At 37.7% G+C, this 19,708-nt stretch overlaps 1 protein-coding gene and 1 non-coding gene across 18 annotated transcripts in view; one reads left to right on the top strand and one right to left on the bottom strand.

Moving 5' to 3' along the window:
• LOC100523684 (tubulin-specific chaperone cofactor E-like protein) overlaps nt 1–19,708 on the bottom strand; it is a 165,490-nt gene that overhangs the window by 114,942 nt on the left and 30,840 nt on the right. For 13 of the 17 annotated variants that reach the window (XR_002335685.1, XM_021062995.1, XM_021062996.1 and 10 more), the window contains 6 exons: nt 19,077–19,226; nt 16,227–16,366; nt 9,764–9,945; nt 7,918–8,174; nt 5,115–5,241; nt 2,866–2,982 (listed from right to left, as the gene is read on the bottom strand). Coding sequence is in view for 16 of the 17 variants with exons in the window: in XM_021062995.1 (XP_020918654.1) it covers nt 2,866–2,982; nt 5,115–5,241; nt 7,918–8,174; nt 9,764–9,945; nt 16,227–16,366; nt 19,077–19,209 (956 nt within the window). In the remaining variant the exon portion in view is untranslated. Of the gene's footprint in view, nt 1–2,865; nt 2,983–5,114; nt 5,242–7,917; nt 8,175–9,646; nt 9,946–12,158; nt 14,227–16,226; nt 16,367–19,076; nt 19,227–19,708 lie in introns of those variants that run through there. The other 4 variants (XM_013979484.2, XM_021063005.1, XM_021063006.1 and 1 more) reach the window with 4 other exon arrangements.
• Nucleotides 7,951–8,019, top strand: MIR9818 (microRNA 9818). The gene has a single exon (NR_128503.1). It is a non-coding gene; the product is annotated as a microRNA 9818 (primary transcript).

Here is a 19,708-nt window from a genome sequence, read left to right as displayed (position 1 = left end):
AGACTAGTCATTTACATGGACAAACATAGAAAAAAAAAATACAGGAAATACAGAAAACGAGTGTTCACCAAGCAAAGAAAAGTAATTCTACATCTAGCTGATTTTGTGTAGGCTTATTACCAGAGGTTCTGAATTCAAAAACCTAGCCTCAGTGGCTAGCTTCAGTGGTTTGGAACCAATTGAAAGTGGTTCTAAATTTTTGTCTACTGGGCTGATTAGAAATTGGACTCAATGGTGGTCTATGCCAAAGGAAGCTGAGCTGTCACAAATTCTTTGGGATAACGTGGAAGGAGGAATTAAAAAACTTTAGGACAGAGGAATGATGGAAATGACTGTTACCACATGACCCCTTCACCCATACTCCATCTATCAACACTAGTAGGACCCAGAGACACATCCCTCTCCAAGGCCTTGAAAAATACATTAGTGAGGAGAGCACTCGCATCTTTGGAAAACATTATAGGCCAGGGATGCTGGTAGGAGACACTGAAATCAGGTTGCCCATTTCAATAACGGGAAAGAAGGAAGAGACCAAGCAGTGGCATATTACTACTAGTAAGTAAGAAAGCAGGCATAAGTACATAAATAGGTAGCAACACCAGAGTGGTAATTAGAACGGCTTGATCATATAAAATTTTTTTTTTTTTTTTTGGTCTTTTTAGGGCCGTACCTGCGGCATATGGAGGTTCCCAGGCTGGGGGTTAAATCAGAGCTGTAGCCACTGGCCTACACCACAGCCACAGTAACATCACCACCAGATCCAAGCTACCTCTGAGACCTACATCACAGCTCACAGCAACAATGGATCCTTAACCCACTGAGGGAGGCCAGGGATCAAACCTGTGTCCTCATGGATACTAGTCGGATTCATTTCTGCTGAGCCACAATGAGAACTCCCTATATAAATATTTTGCAGTAGCTAATTGATCACTGTCTATGTAGGATTAAAATAGGTTATCTCATTTCATGGAGAGAGAAATGCGTGTTTTCATTTATTCAAGGAATCTATGAGGGTAGGTAAGAATCATTTATATATATATGGGGGGAGTTAAGTAGTTAAAGTGTCAAACTATAGTAGATGCTCTTCTTTGCTGAATTGTTCCTATTGGGGGGGGGGAGTCCCAAGACCAGGGGAAGCAAAATGCAACCTCTTGTTGCAGAAGCCACACAGGAACTGATAATTTCCTATCTCTTGGGAGGCAGAGTGTAGGCATAGTCAATCAATTGGTCAGATGGACAATTTTGACCCTTAGGAAATGAAGCAAAGGTTAGTGAGAGATTATTTTCAACTTGTATGGTGAAATCAAAAGTCCATGCCATGAGTGCAAGTGTTCAGTGCTCAGAGTCCAGCACTGCAGTGCCAAGAGAAATATATAAAGCAGACTCTAAGTTGAAACCTTGGCTATCCTCACCTCCCTTAGTTCCTGTCTAAACTAGGTTCTCCAGCACATCTAACAACTCTTTTAGTTTCTCAACATCCTTCCAATAAATTCCTCCCAATTAAAGATGATTTCTATGACACGCATTCAAGCACACGGACTACTACAGAGGCATAAATGTGCCTTAGGACAATTATGCCATCAGGGATGGAAAACAATTTACTGCCTATATATGTGCTGCTTCTTGCAGCAGACTAGAAGTTAAGTAAACCATAATAACAGAATTATGCTCAAAGCAAGAATATTTATGTCTTCTATTAATAAGTTAGATTGAATCAAATGAAACAATAGCTACCTGACCACTTTTTTTAACAGAAAAAAATTTTCATGTGTTTTAACCTAGTATTTCTGGGTTATGTTAAAAGGCATAATAGTATTTCTCCTTACCTAGCTTTAAGCTAATTTTAAAAGACTAGCTTCAAAAATCTTACTTAATTTGCCTATTACTTTTTAAATATTTAAACCTTAAACTTTTTCTGATAATACCGCAAAATCTTTTCATACAGCACTGGTTGAACCTTACAGAATGTCGACACCCCTTAAAGTGTATAAATAAAAGAGAATTCTGGGAAAAAATAACATTCGGTAAGAATGAATTCAAATCACAGAAATTCACAACCAGAAGGACAAAAAAAATTGTAACTGGATGCAATGTGACTCACATTCAGTTCTAACCTGCATCTTGTTAGTCTGAAACTCTTTTTGTCAAGTGAGAGTTTATATTATTCATAAAGTCATTAAGAAAATAATATAACTTTTTGGGTAACTGATTCTAGTTTACAACACCCAGAAACTTGTTTGAAGGTCTTTCTTTCTTTTATATTTACCTATAACATTTCCAGAGTATTAGACTTTACAGAGTATGAAAGGCAGTTTCTCACCAAACAATATATACTAATTCTTCATATTCTTAAAGATGCTAATTTAGGCCTCAGCAGTTCTCTTCATACTCAACCAGCTTAATTCCTTTAATATTTTCTCAGGAGTCTATTTTCTATTTTTTGTTCCATATTCCCTAAAGCTAGTACACATTTGCTAAATCTTCCAAAGAGCAGAACGTAGTATATCCTAAGCACAGATGCAATGGAAGAGAAGAGACCAGTTTGGGGGTAGGTGACAATGTGCTCCTGGAGAAGGGGATCGAAACAGAATCTATGATATGGAATATGGAGTGGGAACTACTGGAAGCAGTCAAATACTTACTTACCCAGCCATTCTTAATACATGTGCAAGGCTAGAAGAAATACACTGTGGAAAATGAGATAAAACAGGTTTGCTTTTTGTGTTTCTTCCTTTATTTTTTAACCTATCACCAAAATCCTCTAAGATGGTCCAATAACAAATTACTAGATTTTGCTCTCAAACAATGTATCTTAGGTTGTCTCAATACTTGCTAACGTGTAGAAAGCCAATGAGGGATTTTTACCTGAATGGCACTTCTTCCTGTGGAACATCCACATAGTAACGGATAAAAAATCTCTCAGAATCCTCTCGCTCGCCATCAGTGACAACACTGCCATTAAGTTTGGAAACTGATGGTAATCTATAAATAAAAACAAATAGTGATATTTTAAGATACTTAAAAACATTTAGCTTTAGAATAAAATTATTGCTGAGACCCAGTCTTATGCTCTTGAAAGGGCACATTTGACACAGTCCTGCTTGTGTACAGCAACTGACATGAACATGGTATAAAACATAAGGACCAAAAATATCTAAAACTTTATTTTTGGATGGGACATTGGCCTTTTACAATCATACTTCACCTTTTAAAAAAAGATTCTAGGCAGTGTTGTCCTTTTTTTTTTTTTTTTTTTTTTTTTTTTTTTTTTGTCTTTTCTAGGGCCACACCCCCAGCACATGGAGGGGTTCCTAGGCTAGGGGTCGAATTGGAGCTGTAGCTGCTGGCCTACATCACAGCCACAGCAACACAGGATCCCAGCTTTGTCTGCGACCTACACCACAGCTCATGGCAACACCGGATCCTTAACCCACTGAGCGAGGCCAGGGATTGAACCCGCAACCTCATGGTTCCTAGTCAGATTCATTTCTGCTGTGCCACAACGGGAACTCCCATTGTCTGATTTAAACAGAATGCAACTACACATGTAATTTTAAATTCGCTGGTAGCCATATTTTAAAAAGTAAAAATTAAACAGATGAGACTAATTTTGATAATATGTTATATTTAACCCATTATATCTAGGATACAATCATTTCAACATATAATCAATATAGGCAAATAACTAAGATACTTTATATTCTTTTTTTTTTTTTCACATAAAGTGTTGGGAATCCAGTGTGGCTTTTTTTCATACAGCACATTTTAATTCAGACTAGCCATAATTTCAAGCACTCACAAGTCACACATGGCTGATGGTACCATATTGGACTGACAGGACTACAGAGCAGTCAGTACAATCTGGTCACATAGTTCAGGAATTCATTTTATTATATTAACAGAAGAACTGTGTAAAGAAAATAAAGTATAAGGATTACCACTGGACTCAGTCTTTTTAGAAGAAAAGCATGCCGAATTGTGTTTCTTCAGTGATACACTAATGTATATGTTAACAATCGGAAAGCAGTAACCATCTGTCAGGTATTAACTGTCAGAGAGATCAAAACCACTCTTTTCTAGGGATTTTTTTTTCTTTTTTTTAGATCCACACCTGTGGCATATGGAAGTTCCCAGGCCAGAAGTCTAGTCAGAGCTATAGCTGCCAGCCTATGCCACAGCAACACAGGATCCAAGCCACGTCTACAACCTACACCACAGCTCATGGCAACACCGATCTTTAACCCACTGAGCGAGGCCAGGGATCAAACCTGCATCCACAGAGTTACTAGTCGGATTCGTTTCTGCCGGGCCATGAATCTTTTCTTTGTTTTGCTGCTCCCACCCCGAAACAGGGATCTCATGTGCCACAGCAACCACCCAAGCCATGGTAGTGACAACACCAGATTCTTAACCTACATCATCACAAGAAAACTCTTTAGGGACTCTTAAAGCCCACTCTGCTATGGAACTACGTAGGGTACATAAGAGGACAAATCAAAGCTGTGACCCTTCCCATCTTAGTCAAACGTCATTGCTGCTAAAGGCACATAGAGAAATAAAAACTCATGGGACGCTTCAGTAGTCAGGGAGAGGCAGAGGCTGAGATACAAAAGGCAGGGAAGTTGGAGAAAGAGATAACAACATGGGGGTCAACATTTAAGCCAATCTAAACTGAAGATGAAAATACAGATGCCGCTCTCTTAAGTTTTACACTAATGAAACAGCCCAATTTCCAGGTATTTATACTTTAAATGACTACTGTTAGCATAGAAAATAAGGATAACAAAAACAGAACTGATTTCCTATCATACCTACTTTTCCTTCATGATCCAAAGCAGGATGTCAAGCATTGTAAATACGGCAAAGTATAAAAACAGAACAGATTTGTGAGGAAATTTTTCAGTGGTCTCGGCAAATCAACTGCATTTCACATTTTTCTTATTGCATTCCTTTTCTTTTAGAATTTGGAGCTACAGAAGCAGCTCCTTTAAGCAGTCTGTTCTAGAGATGGATAAGCATACAATGCATTCCCCCCACCTCCAAATAGTGCATTATCCCTTTAATGAAACAACAAAGCCCCAGGAAAAGAAGCCAGAATAATAAGGACAACAGACCTGGCTATTACCAACTTTCTTCGCTCCTCGGTGGTATATGGCTGCAGAAGAGGAATTCCTAGCAACCTCACTTCTTCAAGTTTAGGGAATGAGTTTAGTTTGTCAATGTCTTCCCAGGACTGCAAACCTAATTTAGAGAAATATATTGTTTAAATAAATCCAGAAAAGCACACAGATGAGAAAATAAACATAGCCAAAAAATTATTTCAATAGGTTCTGAGACGTTAAAATGATCATAAGCTAGTTAGGGATCCTGGAGTTTTTCTTTACCCAAGGAACGAATGGAATAAAACACTAGGAAAACTTCCCTATAGCTTCTCCTATCCCTGTGGTCCCTGTGCCAGGGGTTCTCTTTATCCTCCAATATCCACTTATCTACTGATTCTCCACCTGAATGGCTGGTGAAGGGGGCCACTGGTGGCTGAATAAGCATGATGGATGCCATGATTACATAATTTAAAAAGTGATGGGACGAACTCTTTCATCAAATACAGACTCACAGAAAACAACTATTGATCAGAGTTGATGCAGCCAGACTATATTTTTACCTAACAAATACCAAAATGGGCAAGGTCAGTAGAACGAGAAGCTAAGTATCTTTCATACTGTCCTCATTCTGGCAACAGGGAAAATAGATTTGAAATTTAAAACAAACAAAAGAGAAAGCAAAAAAACGGAACACTTGGGTAGGAAAATCTGTAACAAGTTAAGATTGTTCAATCCTCAAAGGAAACTCCTCTTATGGTGTGAACAGATGTATCATCCAAGTCAATACCTGGCACTGGTAGGAAAAATATTCCTGTAATAATGAAGCTGGTCAGTTTTACACACATTAAATCCACTGCAGAGAATGATGTGGTCCCTTCCTATTTCTATCAATCTTCAGCAAAGGTAAAGGCAGAGGAGCAATTTATGAGGACTCTGGTACATGACTACCCCAAGTCATTAAGGTCCTTTTCCCTTCAGAATGGCATTGCCATCTAGAAGGAAGAACAGTTAGCTCGAGAGGTGTCAAGTTGTGAAATAAACACCTTCTTATGCAAATCATTGGTTTTTAATACTTAATTCCCACCCTTATAACCTCTATGGTGAAATAAACTGCTTGGGTTTTTTCAGTTATCAGTTAGAGTTATTTTTACTTGTGTAGTTATTTTAAACAGAGGCTAAAAGACAATGCGCCAAGAGAATGAGAAGAAAAGTCACAGACTGGGAGAATACATTTGCTAAAGGTGAAGTGATAAAGGACTGTTAAACAAAATATACAAAAAACCCTTAAAACTCAACAAAATGAACAATCCAATTAAAATATGGGCAGAAAATCTGCACAGATATCTTGGCCAAAGAAGATATATAGATGGCAAGTAAGCATAGAAAATGTGTTCTACATCATAGGGCATCAGGAAAAGGCAAATTAAGATGAGATACCACTACACACTGAAAGAATGGCCAAAAGCCAAAACACTCACAGCACCAAATGCTGATAAAGATATGGAGCAACAGGAACTCTCATTCATTGCTGGCACAATGGGAAATGATACAGCCACACTGGAAGACGGTTTGGCAGCTGCTTACAAAACTACACATACTCTTAGAAGTATGCGTAGTAAGATCTAGCAACCGCACTCTATTATTCATCCAAATGAACTGAAGACTTATGTCCACACAAAAACCCACACATGGAGGTTTATAGCAGCTTTACTAATTAAGCCAAAACTTGGAAGCAACCAGGAAGTCCTTCAGTTTGTGAGTGGACAAATAAACTGTGGTACATCCAGACAATGAATATTATTTAGTGCTAAAAAAAGAAATGAGCTATCAAGCCGTGAAAACAAAACAAAACAAAACAAAAAAAAAATGAAGGAAAAGTCAAATGCATACTACTAAGTGAAAGATGTCAGTCTGAGAAAGCTACACACTGTATGATTCCAACTGTATGACATAAGGTAAGTGCTTGCCAGGAATTAGAGGATAGGGAAGTTTGGACAGGCAGCGCCCAGAGGATGGGTAGGGCAAGAAATCACTATGTACAATACTGCAATGGTAGATATGTGTCATCACACATTTGTCTAAACCCGCAGAATGTACAGCACCAAGAGTGAACCCTAATGTAAACTATGGACTTTGGGTGATGATGTGTCAATGCAGGTTCAACTGAAGTGTGCCGCTTTGGTGCGGGAATGTTGACAGTGGGGGAGGGTGTGCGTGTGTAAGGGCAGAAGGCATGCAGTAACTCTGTGTACTTTCTGTTTGATTTTACTCTGAATCTAAAACTGCCCTAAAAAATAAAGTTCATTAATTTGTAAAAATAGGCTTGAATATGTAAAATATTCATTCCTGTGATATATAGAATCAGATGGCAACAACCTGGCAACCTTTAATATGTAATTACTAGGAAAGAAAAGTGGGCACTTGAAAGGGATTGCAGGTTGGGGATGCCTTAACCTAAACCTAGGGCAAGATGGTCTAGTCTGTAATTCTTTGCACTCTCTTTATTCTGCCTTTTACTATCCAATTCCTCAATTTCATTTCACTCCTTCCATAGCATGCCTTCTTTAGTATATAAAATATTAATAGCTAAAATGATGTTATGCAAAATGAATATATGATAAGTACTGATATTTATCAGAGCATTTATGAAAATGAATGGCTTAAATTTAGCTAATCAATAGGCATCTGCATGTAACTCTTGAAATTCTTCCTGTAAAGAGGAAGAGCTATGATGGAAAGAAACACACGTTCACTGTATTTCATGCATAAGCTCAGATCAATTTGCATGTAGAATGAGAACAAGCCTGTACCTCACCTGACTTGTGGAGGCTGATGGATCGCAGATTAGGAAACAATCTGGCCAATGAATCATTGGGCTCCTCAATAGAATTCAAATGATTGTTGGCCAGGACGAGGGTGTCCAGTGAAGGGAACATAACTCCTAACTTGCGTATTTCAGTCCAGTCTTGGAGGTTATTGTCTGTTATATGTAGTAGCTTGAGAGAATGACAGCGAATAGAAGGACAAGACACTGTTTCATAGTCATTAAGGCACAGGAAGAGCTCTTCCAAACTGCGGAGAAAAAAAGGAAATATTTCATTGTTTAAAGCAGTTAAGTTTCTATTTTGCGCCTATTTTCATTCATTCAATAAATAAGTGACCACCATGTATGAGACTCTGCTAGGTGTTGTAGAGAAAACATATAGATGTTTTCCTATAGCTTAAAATATAGCTGAAAAGACAAACTCTAAAATACATAAAATAGCAGAGAATGATATAACCCAGTACTAAATTAATTTTGTGCCTAAATAACTAAGTGCTAAATGAAGCAGCACTAACTGCTGTACAACAGTACTTCTTCTAGAAATGGAATTGAAATTGTAGTTGGAATAATCAGGAAAGGATGCATGGCCTTGAAGAAGGGGTAGACTTGTGTAAATTGAGAGGAGATAGAAGAACATTCTAGAAACAACACGAACAAGTGTTTAGAAATAGAAACAATAACTATCACTTATTGAACCTCTACCTTGTGTCAGGCCCATGCAGTGCTTACTATAGACTGTACTTCTATTTCTGCAATTTTATAGACAATTATGCCCATTTTATAGACAAGGAAACAGCTCAAAGAGATTAACTCGCTTATCAAAGGTCATATGGTTAGTAAGTGGAACTGGGATTTAAAAGCCCATTTTGGAGTTTCCACTGTGGCTCAGTGGTAATGAACCTGACTTGTAACCATAAGGACTCAGGTTCAATCCCTAGCCTCACTCAGAGGGTTAAGGATCTGGCACTGCCATGAGCTGTGGTGTAGGTCGCAGACATGGCTCGGGTCCTGTGTTGCTGTGTCTGCGGCACAGGCCAGCAGCTGTAGCTCCAATTTGACCCCAGCTGGGAACCTCCATATGCCATGGGAGCAGCCCTAAAAGGACATAAATAAAAAAATAAATAAACGTTCATTTTATGCCATGCTAGATGCTGCATGCAGTGAAAAAACCAATCTCATTAGAGGGAGAGTGAGAAACTAAGACAGAATAAGTGGGTTGAGACCAGATTCTGAAATTTCCTTATTTAGACATTCAAGGAGACTACAGCTTCATATATTTCTTTAAACTGCTTCCTTTGAATATTTATGTGCAATACACACAGATAGATACAAACAAAACATAACAGAGCATTTCTAAACTGACAAACAAAAGTATAATTTTCTGCTTAAATTACTGAAAAGAATACTAGACCCATTTTCCCATCACGCCAGCTAGGCACTTAATCATCTGAACATTAATATATTTTAGAGATACTATGATTTTTTTTTTTTTCCTCCCAAAGAAAAGGGCTAAGGCAAAATTCTGGAATCACGTAATCAGAAGATTAAAATGGAGAAAGAATAGGTTGATCTTGAAATGATAAGTGCTTCTCAGGGATATTTTCTAGCCAAAGGATGACATATCCTATGTCTTGGTGCTACTCAACACTGAACAAGTATTCCACTGAAAATGCTCCTAGATTACCCTCACGCCCTCATTTAATTACTTCATTTTTCTAACCTCATTCTCCATTCAATCTGCAGTTCTAGTATTTCTGAGATGGGAGATCAGCAGTAACTCTATGTACTAACACAGATGGCCACATAGCTCCCTCTCCATCATGCTCTCTGGGCTTACTCTGGTAACTCCTGCAGTATCGTGTGGACTGTCTCCCAGGAAGCTTTGCTGTTGTTGAGGACAAGTTTTCGAACCCCAGAGAAGGACCCAGCACATGTTCTTTCTAAAACTGATAAATTCAGAGGGTTGGAACTCAAGTTTAGAAACTCCAACTGGGGAACATTTGACACAATTTTACTGACCTACGGAGGAAAGAAAAAAAAAAGAAAGAAAAGAAAAGCATGTTAGGCAGTATTCAGAGCTTTTACATAGCAATCCTACTCAAGAAAACCTAAGTGAATGGGTCACCAGGCAAAGGGCCATACATTAAGAAGTCCTATTAAGTGATGGGACTTACAGAGGAGCATAAATAATTTGAACAAAACTTTGCAAATAATGTAATTTCCTTCTATGAAATAGTGGAATAACTGAAAATTAACGGTATAAAAGAAAGATTTTTCCATGTTGCCTTTGGCAAGACTTTTGATTCTGCTCTAAATGATATTCTTTTTGTTATCTCTACATGATATTTTGGAGAAAAGATCATTTTGATGACATTTTAGGTTACAAGTTCTAAAGAGCTGAGATTGGGTCACGTACAGTAATTCTCTTCAAATATCTCCTTCCTTCCATCCTCAGTACAATATTAAGGATAATCAAAGGCTTATTGAAGACCACGTGGTAACAACTCAGGAAACCAAAACTGATTCAAAACTGATTACATAACTGAAAAAACAGTTCCAGCTTGGTTCAAAGATGAACCAAACTTTGCAATATATTTACTCAAAAACAAAAAGCATCTGTAATTGTATTACAAATGTGATCATCAATTTAATGATTAGCTAGCAACTTGGCAGACAGAAAAGAAAAGAGCCTTACTGATTACTCATCTTAACTATTTGCTCTGCATGGGACCATTTTCTTTGATATGTCACTAAATTCTCAAAACAACATGCAAGATAACTAATATGTTATTCTAATAATTGTGGAAACTCAGGTTCGGAGATGTTAAATAATTTGAGTCAGGTTTCAGAGTCACAAAACCCAAATTTAGGATTTAAAAATTCAGGAGTTCCCTTGTGGTATAGGGGGTTAAGGATCTGGCATTGTCACTGGTATGGCTCTGGTTACAGCTTGTGGTATGGGTTTGATCCCTGGCTTGAGAATTTCCACATGCTGTGGGCACAGCCAAAAATACAAAAAACAAAAACAAAAAAACCCCACAAAGCCATAGTTCTTTCCAATATACCACAGCTAGTAAACTCATAAATATAACCAGAAAAAAAAAAAAAAGAGCTAGTTTAAACAAGTATGAAATCAATGCTAGAAGCCCAGTAAATGTAGTAAGCATCAAACAGTTAGGCAATGTGGTAACTAAAGGTTATGAGAAAGAGAAGAACAAACTAGTTAGGATTGGTTTTAGAGTCAGAAAACCCAGGTTTCAAACCACATTCCAACACTTCCTAGCTGTGTGGTCTGACAAGTTACTTAACCTTTCTTCCAAATATCAATTTCCTTATTTGTAAACTAGAGAAAACAGTACTCATCTATTTTACAGTGTTACTGGAAGGATTAAATGAGATACATGTGTAAAAGCACTTACAAGTGACTGATACATCTTTTAGAAGCTTATTTACTTACCTACCCCCCAAGAGAAAGTAAACTCTATGAAAACAGGGATAGTACAGTACCTACCTAGTTCACTACTGAAAAGTGGGCACTTAATGTTGATTAAATTAATGGCACAGAACCACTTAAGAAATGTAATAATTATGACTAATAGGATATTACAGCATGAACCAGTATCTCAATCTTGGCTATGTCATATCACATTTATTTAAATAGGCCATATTTAAAATCATTGGTAGAATTTTAAAAAAGCATACTAATTCTCAGGATCCACCATCAACTATTGAATCAGAAGTTTCATACGTGGGATAAGCTTCATGGTTGGGACAAGCTTCCTGGATACTTCTTTCTTTTCAGAGCTCCACAGGTAATGACAAAAAGGTATCTACTGTTAAGGACTATGGGGAGAAAGAAAAGGTAGCCTGCACTTTACATTAGATCTGTGTACTGCGTATTGTACAGTTCAGGAGTTCTAAAATCAGTGAGAAGTAGATTAATTCCAAGAAGGTTTTGGAAAAGTATGTCAGAGGAATGGTCTTCATGAGACACACTATTTCATCTATTCTTACACTAGCCTTTTGAAGTAGTACCATATTTATTTTCATTTTATAAATGAATAACTAAGCTATCTTTTAGAGAAAATACACTAGACTTCAGTTTAAAATTTAAGGGACTCATACCAGTCTGCATATATTCTCCTACTTGATCCTTTTGGTGATCAAAGGGTACCAAGCGTTTGTGAAATCTATGGCTAGGATTTGGAGTTTAGTGTGTGGCCACAACACACCTTGACTGTTCATCCAGGGACCAATCCTTTACTACATCCTGCCACCTGGATACTGATGATAGGAAGGACTTTCACACAGAAGATGATGATAGTATGCTTGACCTCTTTTAAGGGCAGGAAAAGATGAAAAGGAATTGTGCTCCAACTGTAGCATGAAGAATGACTGCTAATTAAATTTAGTACAACCCCCAATAAATAAACACAAAGCATAAACCCTTTGCTTACCACCACCTCTCTTATTTTTATAGTAAAGAAGAAAACACCCCCAAAAATGGATTATCAGAGTTTTTAAAGCAATTTCTGAGAGAATTTGCAGGGCTAGCAGACATGCGATGTGATTTTCTTCATAGTCTGCATCTACACTACTGCTCAGTGAGAATAAAGATTTAAAATAATGACTTGTTAGCCTTAGAAGAACCTAAAAGAGATAAAATTGGACAATAGTTTAATGATGCAAGCAAGAAAAACAATCTGTTACAAAAAATATTTTCTTTAAAAGGTTAAAATTAAAAAAGATTTGGGGGTAACCTGAAATTAACAATAAGCTTCTGGAAAATGTTCTATTCATTACACAGGTAAATTTATTTATGACAAAAAGTGCCTTATAAATAACGGCTGACATTCAGTGAGTGTCTAGGGCAAAATACTGACTTCTCCTCTTTTTTTAATTTAAAAAATAAAAAAAAAAGACGCCTCTAGCTGGGGTGAGTTGAGGACACGCATGTATAGAAACATGGAGATGAACTCAGATCACCTCCCAGGTCTCCACACAACTCCATGATTTAACAGGGGACCCTCTACTCCGACTTTTAAAAAGGAAGAAACTAAAGTTTTAAGAAAAATGGGGAAAGGGACAGAAGATAACAATCTGTAATTTATACCCCAGCTATTCTGTACCTTACCACAGTGGCAAATTCCTCCCTCCTCTCAAGTGCTTAGTTTAATTTCTTTTATAAAATGGCTTTGATAAGGAAAGGAGGAAAAAAGAGATACCTTGGGAAAGGTCAGACAAAAATCTACCTAGCCAAAAAATTCAAGTCAAAAGCTAAAAAAAAAATTTTTTTAAAGTGCATCTTTTTTTTTTTCTTACACATAGACGCCCAATTTTAGAAGGATGCAGACAAATTTTTACCTCCTCTCAAAGTATTACACGGCTCACTCATATTTATATTAGTTTCTACATATAGCAGCCAGAGGTTTAAACTACAAAAGAAGTTACTCTTACCATCAGTGATCATTCAAAAACACTAGAAAGAACAAACTATAGTATTTTATTCCACACTGCTGTATCAAACACTGGCTGAAATAAACTTAGTTAATGGCCAGGGACAAATGATCTTTTTGGTAATCAAATACATGGGTTGGAATGGGTTGAAATGTAATGTCTTAAAACTGCGACCTGTGAGGCACTTTTCAGCTTGGCAAAGAGTTTAATCAATCCTAAAAATCAATATTTTTTCACTCTCAGTATTTCTCCCATCTCTTAGTGTTCTGATACATACTCTGGAAGATTGGGATCAACTAAGGTTAAGGCAAAGGGCAAAATATAAAGGAATGATAGAAACAAAAATAAACTGAAAAATGAAAACCTGGAGGGTAGCAGCAACAAATGTTCATTTGAAAACTGCCTGAAAACAGACTGTAGAGTATTTATAGGCATATACAAACTGAGCACAAATAGAGTGAAAATAAACAAGTGACTCTGGCTGTATCTGTCAATGTGGGCTGGAAATATTCAGTGCAGACCTTTGTCTAAGCAGGGAAAAGGCTAAATTGCCCAGTGTAAACTCTGTGTTCTAATTCCTATTGACATAAATCATTCTTCTGAGGTAGCAACTACATCACTATTTAACTGTTTCCACCAGTTAGCAAAAGCTTAGATACCTGGTCAAAGTTTAGGTTAAAGCACAAAACCTTTGTGAAATTTTAATTCCCAAAGAAACAAATTCAGGGGAATTAGGCTGTGAACATAGGAGATGAAATGACTGAAGGGAAGATGTGGTCTGACCTGTCACCCATGCAGATGAGAAACCTCACCAGAGGTTCAGCAGTAGAACCACTGAGGGATCTGTGGAGAAGAAGGATTAACAAGGTAGTTCTTCCTGCATCTCTGCAGTGTGGACAGACCATGCATGTCAATTAAGCATCTCAAAGGACCCAGAAAGCACAGAGTGTAATTTGTTGAACAGTGACCTGTAATAGTTGTTTGGATAAGTAAATCAATAAATAATACATGGACAAATAAAGACTGTTTCTTGGAACACCCAAGTAAATCTGCATCTCATAACACATGACTTAGAAATGCATCTCAAAGAATTTTGGTGAACATCTTAATAAAAATAGGAACTATAACTGGGAGCACAGTTTCTAGATTAAACAAGACTATAAAATAGACGACTTTAAGACAAGCCAAAGAAAACTAGGTTATAGATAGATGTTTCTTACACAAGAAAGCTATCTTGGAATTTGTATTGTATTTAATATCTACCAAGTGCCTCATGATTAATTTTATCAGCAGCCTTGTCTTATGGATGAGCACACTGAAGCACTAAAGGATTGAGTTTCTTAAGATCATAAGAAATGTTAGAGCAAGTAGGTTTGATCAAACCTTAAGATACAATCACTTATTCACTAATGCATTCAGCAAACATTTGAATGCCTAGAATGTTAGTGATGATGATTTTTAAAAAAGCTTTGAACAGTCTAGTAGGAAAACTGTCAAGTAAACAAGTGATTGCACTACACTGTGATAAATCCTTTTACAGCAGCATGATACAGGTGTTGGGATAATCAGGGAAAGTTTCACAGAGGAAAGGTAATTTGGGCCAAGTCTTGAAAGCTACATAGGAAGTGACTGTGTAGACAAGGGGGGAAAGAGAGCAGTAGATTCAGAATGAATAAAAGCAAGGAAGCTTTTCATGTCGAGATTTATCATGAGCTGCAAGAAAAGCACATGGAAAAAGATGGAGATAAAACTCTAAAAATAGCAAAAGGCTATATAAGGGAGGGTCACACTTCGAGAGCTCAGACCCTAGTTTGTAGGCAATGAAAAGCAGCTAAAGGACTTGAAACAGGAGAGTTTCATAATCACATTTCATTTATTAAAAGGCATCTGGTAGCACTGTAGAAGATAGCTTAGAGGAAGCAGAGTAACACTGGAGGCAGGAAAACCCATTAGGACACTTTTCCAACAGTCCAAGCAAGAAACAAGAGCCTAAATTAAGGCAGGAAATCAAGTATGAAGACCTATTTTTCAGAGTTCCTATTGTGGCTCATCGGGTTATGAGCACAACTAGTATCCATAAGGATGCAGGTTTGATCCCCCGCCCTGCTCATTGGGTTAAGGAGCCCGCCTTGCTGTGGCTATGGCTATGACATGGGCCAGCAGCTGTAGCTCTGATTTAACCCCCACCCTGGGAACTTCCATATGCCAAAGGTGAGGAACTGAAAAGCAAAAAAAAAAACTATTTTTCCCTATTCTTAACAGAAGTTTTAATCAGGTATGCTATAATCAGGTAGGTAGTAATGTAATATGGAATAGTATGAGAGATGTCATAATACTTTTATTTGTGCAACTTGGTTTAAAGTTACCCTGAAGTCAAAGGCATCAGTTATGTCAAATCACCAAAGAGACTTTTGGAATAAATTTCAGTACCAAGAATAAATATTTTTATAATCTTAGTTTTGAGCTCAAGCAATCTTTATGACAATTTATAGTAAAATAAATGTTGAGGTAGTAGCAAAGAATATAGGATGTGTAAAGTATTCAAATAGTAGACAGTTTAATTTATCGTTCACAGTCTAAACCTCTGTGGCCTTATTAACCTCTTGATGCCTGCAATAAAGTTCTTCAGGGTATTTCACATTAATGAAAAACAAATAAGCAATAACAAAGTTAATTAAAAAAACACCATAGAAATAGTTGAAGCAGCCATTTAGTTATCTTGAGACATACAGGCAAGAATCTCAAGTGAGAACCCGAAATCAGCTGCATACAAAACAGCATGAACAATGATACGAAGAGTTATTGCTGCACTTCACCAAAATGCAGCAACATAAAAACTTTACCTCGTGCCAGTCTTCCAGTTTGTTGTCAGAAAGATCTAGTTCCGACACATGAGCACAGAAGGCAGCAATTTCTTTTTCGTCTCCTGCACAGGTTATTCCACAGCTGTTCAACACCAGTACACTTGGGAGATTGAGGCGATCTGAATCACGGGGGAAACAAAGCACTTTCTATGTCAGCCTAATTCTTGTCTGCATGCATTTAGCTTTCAGGAGCCAAACTCAAATTGTGTGAAATTACACAAGGATCTGGAGAATATAGGATATGATGGGATCCAAGGGTACTCAATTCTAAGAGGAGATAGTCCAATTTGGCCCCGGAGGAGATCAGAAGTATTGGACCAGTAAGTACCACCAAAAGTCTTGGAGGCTTTACTTCCTGGCAGGATGGTTTATCTCAGCAACCACAACAAAGCCATCGTCCATGCTGCTGCCTCATCATGTGGCACTAGATTCAGGTGATTAGTCTGGTCTACCACGGTCTTCTCACTGGCCTTGATTGTTTCTTTTTTTAATCTAGTTCAAAAGTATCACTCAGAATAGCTCTTTTCTCTCTGATATGTATTTTCAACTTTTGTTGCCTTTGGAAATTATCTCAACCCATTAGCTTGTCTCTCAGGTAAACCACTTCCGTTCTTCAAGTTCATATCACTTGAGAAATCTGTCTCGCTTACATGGATCTATTTAAAAATCTGTGTCTTTTTCTCCCATACTTGTCCATCAATCATTTCCCTTTGATATCCATGTAGAATTTGTCCCTTACAAAAATCAGACTTTTAAAAATATATAACTGTAATGAGAGAAAATGTTTCAGTCTTAAACTATTCAATGAATTCAAACTATTGCTTGTTCAAAAATATGTCAATAAAATCACTCTCATCTCTAATAAAAAGGATTAGTATGAGAATTCAACCACTCTTTTCCTATGGAAAACAAAAAGCTCACAAAAGCCTATAAAACAAAAGGCTCACAAAAGTATATTTTATTAAAAGAGGCCTCAAATAATACGATTTTTCAACTTAGTACTTTGAAGAATCAAATTTCTCAGTACAGAGTTCCCACTGTGGCTCAGCAGGTTAAGGACCCAACGTTGTCTCCATGAGGATCCATGTTCAATCTCTGGCCTCACTCAGTGGGTTAAGGATATGGTGTTGCTGTGGCTATAGCATAGGCCTCCGCTGTAGCTCTGATTCAACCCTTGGCCCGGAACTTCCATATGCCCCAGGTACAGCTGTAAAAAGAACAGATAAACAAACAAACAAACAAACAAATTTTTTGGTGTGGGAGTGAGTCCTAAAAACAAAAATAACCAAGTAAAAAGTCCACTTCCTTCTGCTATTCCAGCTCATGTGGATACTATAATAGTCTTATTGAGAAACAATAAACACTCAGTAACATTTGGACATAGGAACTCTATTCAATATTAATCTCCCATAATTAGAAAGAACTACTTCCAAGAACAGTTAATTACAACATTAGGCTAAAATGAAAACCAAAAAAACACACCGCACATTTCCAGTTGTAGATCTTTGCTCATATAATAATCCCCCTCTTAGAATGTCTTTATCTCCTAACCAAATTCTGCATTATCTCTCTCTCTCTTTTTTTTTTTTTTTTTTTTTTTTTTTTTTTGGTGTTTAGGGCTGCACCTGTGGCATATGGAAGTTCCCAGGCTAGGGGCTGAACTGGAGCTGCAGCTTTCAGCCACAGCAACACCAGATTCGAGCGTTTCTGTGACCTATGACCTATACGGGGCTTGCAGCAACACTGGATCCTTAACCCATCAAGCGAGGCCAGGGACTGAACCTGCATCCTCAGGGATATTGGTCGAGTTGGTAACCCACTGAGCCAAAACAGGAACTCCCCGAATTCTGTGTTCTTCAAGGGTTAGTTCAAATCTCACAGCTTTGAGCCCTTTCCTGATCATATTAACCCCTCTAAATTTCTTTCCCAGTCACTGTGCCATTCATTTGACTCAACATAAACAACACTATGTTATTATTTATCTTTGTACATGTGAATATCTTGTCATCTGAGACTGTAAGGTCACTGAGGGCACAGGCAGGTCTTGTACTATTCTGCACCCTCCAAGTTCCTTGAAATGTTACCACTCAAATATTGCTCTTGCCCTATGGGTGCACCTAAAATGCCTTTTGGCTAATCTGGAAAAAAAACAAATCCTTTCCGGTTTTTCAAAAACTGACATCATAGCAAGAGAGAAAGACTATTAGAAAGACTCATAATTCAGGAGTTCCCATTGTGACGCAGTGGAAATGAATCCGACTAGGAACCATGAGGTTGCAGGTTCAATCTCTGGCCTCGCTCAGTGGGTTAAGGATATGGCATTGCCATGAGTTATGGTATAGGTCACAGATGTGGCTCGCATGTGACGTTGCTGTGGCTGTAGTGCAGGCTGGCAGCAAAAGCTCCAATTAGACCCCTGGCCTGGGAACCTCCATGTGCTACAGGTGCGGCCCAGTTAATGAATCCAACTAGGAACCTTGAGGTTGCGGGTTCGATTGCTGACCTTGCTCAGTGAGTTAAGGATCCGGCGTTGCCGTGAGCTGTGGTGTAAGTTGCAGACGCAGCTCGGAGCCCTCACTGCTGTGGCTGTGGCGTAGGCCGGTGGCTACAGCTCCAATTCGACCCCTAGCCTGGGAACCTCCATGTGCCGCGGGAGCAGCCCAAGAAAATGGCAAAAAATAAATAAATAAAAATAAATAAAAAGACAAAAAAAAAAAAAAAAAAGACTCAATTCAAAATAAAGGGAATCCTTTGCAAATAAGGCAATATTCTGGTTTATGTCCTAAATAAGCTCCAGTAAATAAATGTTTTAGGTCTCATCTTTCTTACCTTTCATAGGAGAGCCCTGAGGTGTGGCTGGGACATGGACTCCCATACCAGGACCACGGCGGTAAGGAAAGTTTTCAGGACTATATTTTTCACATAAAACTTGCATAAAACTCCTTCCACTAGGTTGATCCATCTTCCTTTCCTAAAACTCTACAAGAAACCAAGAAATCATCAAAATTACTTATTTACTCATACAAGAAATATTTATTGAGAATCAATTATGTATAAAGTACTGAGCTAGGCACTGCAGACATATAAGATACGGTCACTGCCTCCAGGAACTTACACTGTGGCAAGGCCTTATGATTTAAGGAAGCTTCATATGTAGACAAATGACAGCCATACAGTTCAGTATCTGATACTTACAGTACAGATTAAAAGTGCTACAAGATTTAGAAGAGGAGGCAACAATATTCAACCAAGGGTAACAGGAAGACCTTTCGCTAGTGCACAGGGTTCACATGGTAATAGGAAAAAGACTAAAAAGGAAGGTATAGATTAAATATCAGATGAAAGAGTTTAGGTGAATCCTTTGACATCTGTCCCTTAAAATTCTCTCTTTTTCTTCCATAACAAAAGAATTTATAACTGTAGGCAGAGCTACTTTTATTTAGGAATGCATATATCATTTC

This window comes from Sus scrofa, chromosome 9 (genome assembly GCF_000003025.6).
Source record: "Sus scrofa isolate TJ Tabasco breed Duroc chromosome 9, Sscrofa11.1, whole genome shotgun sequence".
Taxonomy (NCBI): domain Eukaryota; kingdom Metazoa; phylum Chordata; class Mammalia; order Artiodactyla; family Suidae; genus Sus; species Sus scrofa.
Note: the sequence above shows the minus strand (reverse complement) of the source record. Positions and strands in the feature narration are given on the sequence as shown.